Below are 4,373 nucleotides of genomic sequence, written 5' to 3'. Positions count from 1 at the left end.
GGCCATTTAGAACGGAGATGAGGAAAAACGTTTTCAGTCAGACAGTTGTAAATCTGTGGAATTCTCTGCCTCAGAAGGCAGTGGAGGCCAATTCTCTGGATGCTTTAGGGCTAGATAGAGCTCTTAAAGATAGAGGAGTGATGGGGTATGGGGAGAAGGCAGGAACAGGGTACTGATTGAGAATGATCAGCCATAATCACATTGAATGGTGGTGCTAGCTCGAAGGGCCGAATGGCCTTCTCCTGCACCTATTGTCAATTGTCTATTGTCGATTGTCTACTTGAGTCCGATGTAAACGCAGAAGAATATGTAATCAAATTACCTGCATTATAGATATTCAAAATGTATAATTGCACAACTGGTCCCTCTTTCGCTGGATCCCACGTTTTATCCATTGTCTATTCAGCCGGATATGGGAATTGACAGTACCCGACTGCCAAACATGGAAAAAGGTGAGACATTTTACGCAAAGCAGAAAGTTCCAAATATTTATTCGAAAAACCGAACAAAATAGATTTATTTGTTATTTACATAGCCGCCCGTTTAATGTAAATACATACTTCATTCCATTTTTCAGTTCCTCCCTGAATTTCCTCTGTGTCAGTCCATAGATACAAGTGTTGGTGCAGGAACTGAGAAACTGAAACATAAACCCGAACTGTTGTGCGATGTACATCGGGGTATTCAAATATCTGTCTGTGTAGAAGTAATTTTCCACATGCCATATCATGGAGTGTACGACGAAGGGCATCCACAATAAGATGAAATTGGCAGATAGAGCGAACAATAAAATCATTGACGTTCTCCGGTTCTCCATCTCTGGATCCTTCTTATTCTCTGTGATGTTCCGGAGGCCGCGGCGAACCTTATTCGCCACTATTATATATTTTACTGTTAAACCGTTGAGGAATAGGATTAAACAGATCGGCAATAATGGCGTTATAATACTGTCAAATAAAATGAAGGCTTTGTAAATGGACGAAGTAAAGAACTCAGTTTTTTGGACGCAACGCCATGGAACTCGGTCAATTATTTCGTAAGGTTCCACCATAAAGTAAAACGGAATGCACCTTACATAGCACAATATCCCAACTGTTACCGCGACAACATTCGCTGTTCTCTCGGTGCAATATCGTTTCCGCAGCCTCTGACAGGAAATGGCGATGTAGCGATCGAAAGTAAATGCGACCGTAAACCAAACGGAACAGTCCGTGGTTGCAACTCTCAGAACGAGTGTTACAGCGCACACCGGAGTTATAAGCAGGAAGTTAACAAGCACATAGATATTATTAATCTGCTCCACTATAACCGTAACCAAAACTACAATCAGGTCTGCTGCCGCCATTAGCACCAGGTAGCGAGTGATGCATTGGGAGAGACCACATTTTCCGCGGCGGAAGATCACAATCGCCGTTAAATTAACTGCAAGAGACACAAAAATAGAAAATTCCTCCCAAAATGCTCAATCCAACCAGTTTGAATTAATTACAAAAAACATACGTAACAATGTGGACATTGCCGAAACCAAACCAGCGCCAAATCTGTGTCCAATTAACTTGGCCGTTTGGCCTTACCGAGGCAGGAGGCCGATGGGCAGCAGCCGTAACAGCTATTGGCGAGGTCGGCTAGCGAAGGATGGAAAAGGATCAGTGGCGAATAGTTCGTAGACAGTGTGTATTTCACAGCCCGACAATCACAGGCCGCGCCCACGTCTGACCTAAGGCGAGCATAGAGATGGAACTTTGTTACCTGTGGCGTTGTTTCAACAGGTTTAGATAAACCTCTGATCTCCGATCAGAAGTAAATCTGTTGACAGTGATGTCGGTATTCTTTATGAAGGGTATATAAAATTAATAAAAAGGCAGCATTGGACGAAACCAATTATGTCGACATCACTACTGTGATATATAATCTGAGACGAATGGAAAGCGACTCAGCGCGTGGGATAACTCGCATAGAATTGTAGAGGAGAACATGCAAGGTGAACCTTGGGGATCATAGGCAGACTCGCATGCGTAAGCTAGCAGTGGAATAGCGTGAGATATCATAATCTCTCCTATTCGAAAAAACACTGGATTGCCCTTGACGCAAAATCTGTGTAAATATAGTCGGCAACGGCTGATGGTCCACGATTTACTAAATGGTGTCGACTGTTCCCATCCTTCTGTCGTCGATCAAGGCACATAACATTGAAACTTTGTGAAGTGTGCAGTAGTGCGGGAGCTACCGTGGACCACCCAGCGAGGTGAAGGCAAAGCATTGCCTTCTCGAGTTATTGCCCCGCCCAATGGAACAAGTTTCAATTAAAACCATTTGAAGTGAAAAGAATTGTCATATGAGAAAAGATTGAAAAGACTAGGCTTGTATTTACTGGAGTTTAGAAGGATGAGAGGGGATCTTATAGAACATATAAAATTATAAAACGACTGGACAAGCTAGATGCATGAAAAACGTTCCCAATGTTGGGCGAGTCCAGAACCCACAGTCTTAGAATAAAGGGGAGGCCATTTAAAACTGAGGTGAGAAGAAACGTTTTCACCCAGAGAGTTGTAAATTTATGGAATTCTTCGCCACAGAGGGCAGTGCAGGCAAAATCACTGGATGCATTTAAGAGAGGGTTAGTTCGAGCTCTAGTGGCTAATGGAATCAAGGGATATGGGGAGAAGGCAAGCACGGGTTATTGATTGTGGACGATCAGCCGATCACAATGAATGGCGGTGCTGGCTAGAACGGCCGAATGACCTCCTCCTGCACCTATGTTTCTATGTTTCTAATTTAAACGAATTAAACACAAACAAAATCAGTAATAACTTTATGAGACCCGAAAGAAGAAAACGAGTGCAGTATCAACCAAAGATCTGTCTGATTAATGGAATGAAATACGAATGATGTCACCTATTCTGGCAATAACTGTGAACTGAAAAACAACCCTCAACGACACAATAAATTCCAGAGATACCTATGGAAAACAAAATGAAGATAGGTCAAAGCATGTCTGAAAGCAGTGGTTCAAAGTGCTGACAGCATTGAACGACAGCAAGGTCCTGGGCGTTTCCGTACCTTCTGAAATATTACGTGAGCATGTTAAGAATACTTAAACATGTATGTATGATAAAAGACGCATTCGCAAACTTCTAAACTAAATGATGTGCGATCCAGTTCTGCACTACCGCCATTTACAAGTTTTCAGTTAACGTTATCCTTGTGGACCGAATATCCGGTAATGAGGAGTAGATCAAGGAGATAGAGAGCTTCATAACAGGTGTCAAGGCAACGAACTCCGCCTCAATGTCAGCAAGACGAAGGAGCTAACCCTCGACTTCAGCAAACCGGGTGGTGTTCACGCTCCATTCGGCATCAGTAGTGCTGAAGTGGAGATGGGCACGAGTTTCAAATATAACCTACAATTTATAATGGCCCAAATATTTCTTCAGAAGATCAAGGAAATTCCAGATGTTTCCAATTACTCTTACTGACGTCTAGAGATACACAGTGGAGAGCATCTGATCGGGATGCATCTACTTGGCTTGGCAGAAACTCTGTCCAAGAAATTGCGGCGGAGACCCAGGAAATCCGACATGGCTCCAGTATCGAGTGCACGCATTTGTTCTGTCTATTGGATTTGAAATTGACCTGATCGTGTATATTTATGGTAGATCAGATCTCTTTAGATAGCATGCATGTCAAAGCTTTTCACTCTACCTTGATATACATGTCAATCAAAAACCTAAATAAAATAGCGTAATTCATGCCGAGAAATATGATCCATATCTCTCCATCCCTCACTGCCACACTCCTAAGGGCAGCATTTCAAATCCCGCAGAATTCTTGCTACGGTACAAAGAACAGAGGCTGAAAACCAATGATTCCAGGATTCGCCAGGGCCGCTCATGCAGGTTGACAGCGCACCCGTGTGGGAAATTCTCCGTCAGATTAGAACACTGCTGGGTAAATCCACGAACAAATTACCGACGAATGGCTGAACGGCTGAACGGTTCGGTCACCGCGAACTAGTCCATGACTGCAGCCTCGTGATACCTGAAGGGATTGAGGGAGACCGTTCCGTACAGTAGCAACAATCGCCGACAGGACGCACAGATGTTAAATAAATGGCTAAAACATTATGGAGGAAAGGTGATGTCCATTCACGTTGACACTGGAATTTGAAGAGATATTTGAACAATTATTCCAAGGGGCATTCGGTCTAATGTGGCAAAACAATTCGGTCGAATTATTGAAAGGTATAATGTGGCAAAATAACTTTGTGCTGGAAATGAGCGGAAAGCTGTTTCAAATAGATGCAACAACAAATCATCGTTTTTTCCGCAGTCCACTGCCGCGCACCACCATTTGCCAGCGCTTGCAAGGACCCA

The 4,373-nt window shown here is 43.3% G+C and overlaps 1 protein-coding gene across 1 annotated transcript; it reads right to left on the bottom strand.

Annotated features, from left to right (window-relative positions):
- Positions 1-523: 523 nt before the first annotated feature.
- Positions 524-3,580, bottom strand: LOC144590564 (putative G-protein coupled receptor 139). Its single transcript, XM_078395089.1, has 2 exons — positions 3,523-3,580; positions 524-1,422 (listed from the first exon to the last, which is right to left on the bottom strand). The coding sequence occupies exons 1-2, from the start codon at positions 3,578-3,580 to the stop codon at positions 524-526; spliced, it is 957 nt and encodes a 318-aa protein (XP_078251215.1).
- Between the last annotated feature and the right edge of the window lie 793 nt (positions 3,581-4,373).

This window comes from Rhinoraja longicauda, unplaced genomic scaffold (assembly GCF_053455715.1).
Source record: "Rhinoraja longicauda isolate Sanriku21f unplaced genomic scaffold, sRhiLon1.1 Scf000210, whole genome shotgun sequence".
Taxonomy (NCBI): Eukaryota; Metazoa; Chordata; class Chondrichthyes; order Rajiformes; family Arhynchobatidae; genus Rhinoraja; species Rhinoraja longicauda.
Note: the sequence above shows the minus strand (reverse complement) of the source record. Positions and strands in the feature narration are given on the sequence as shown.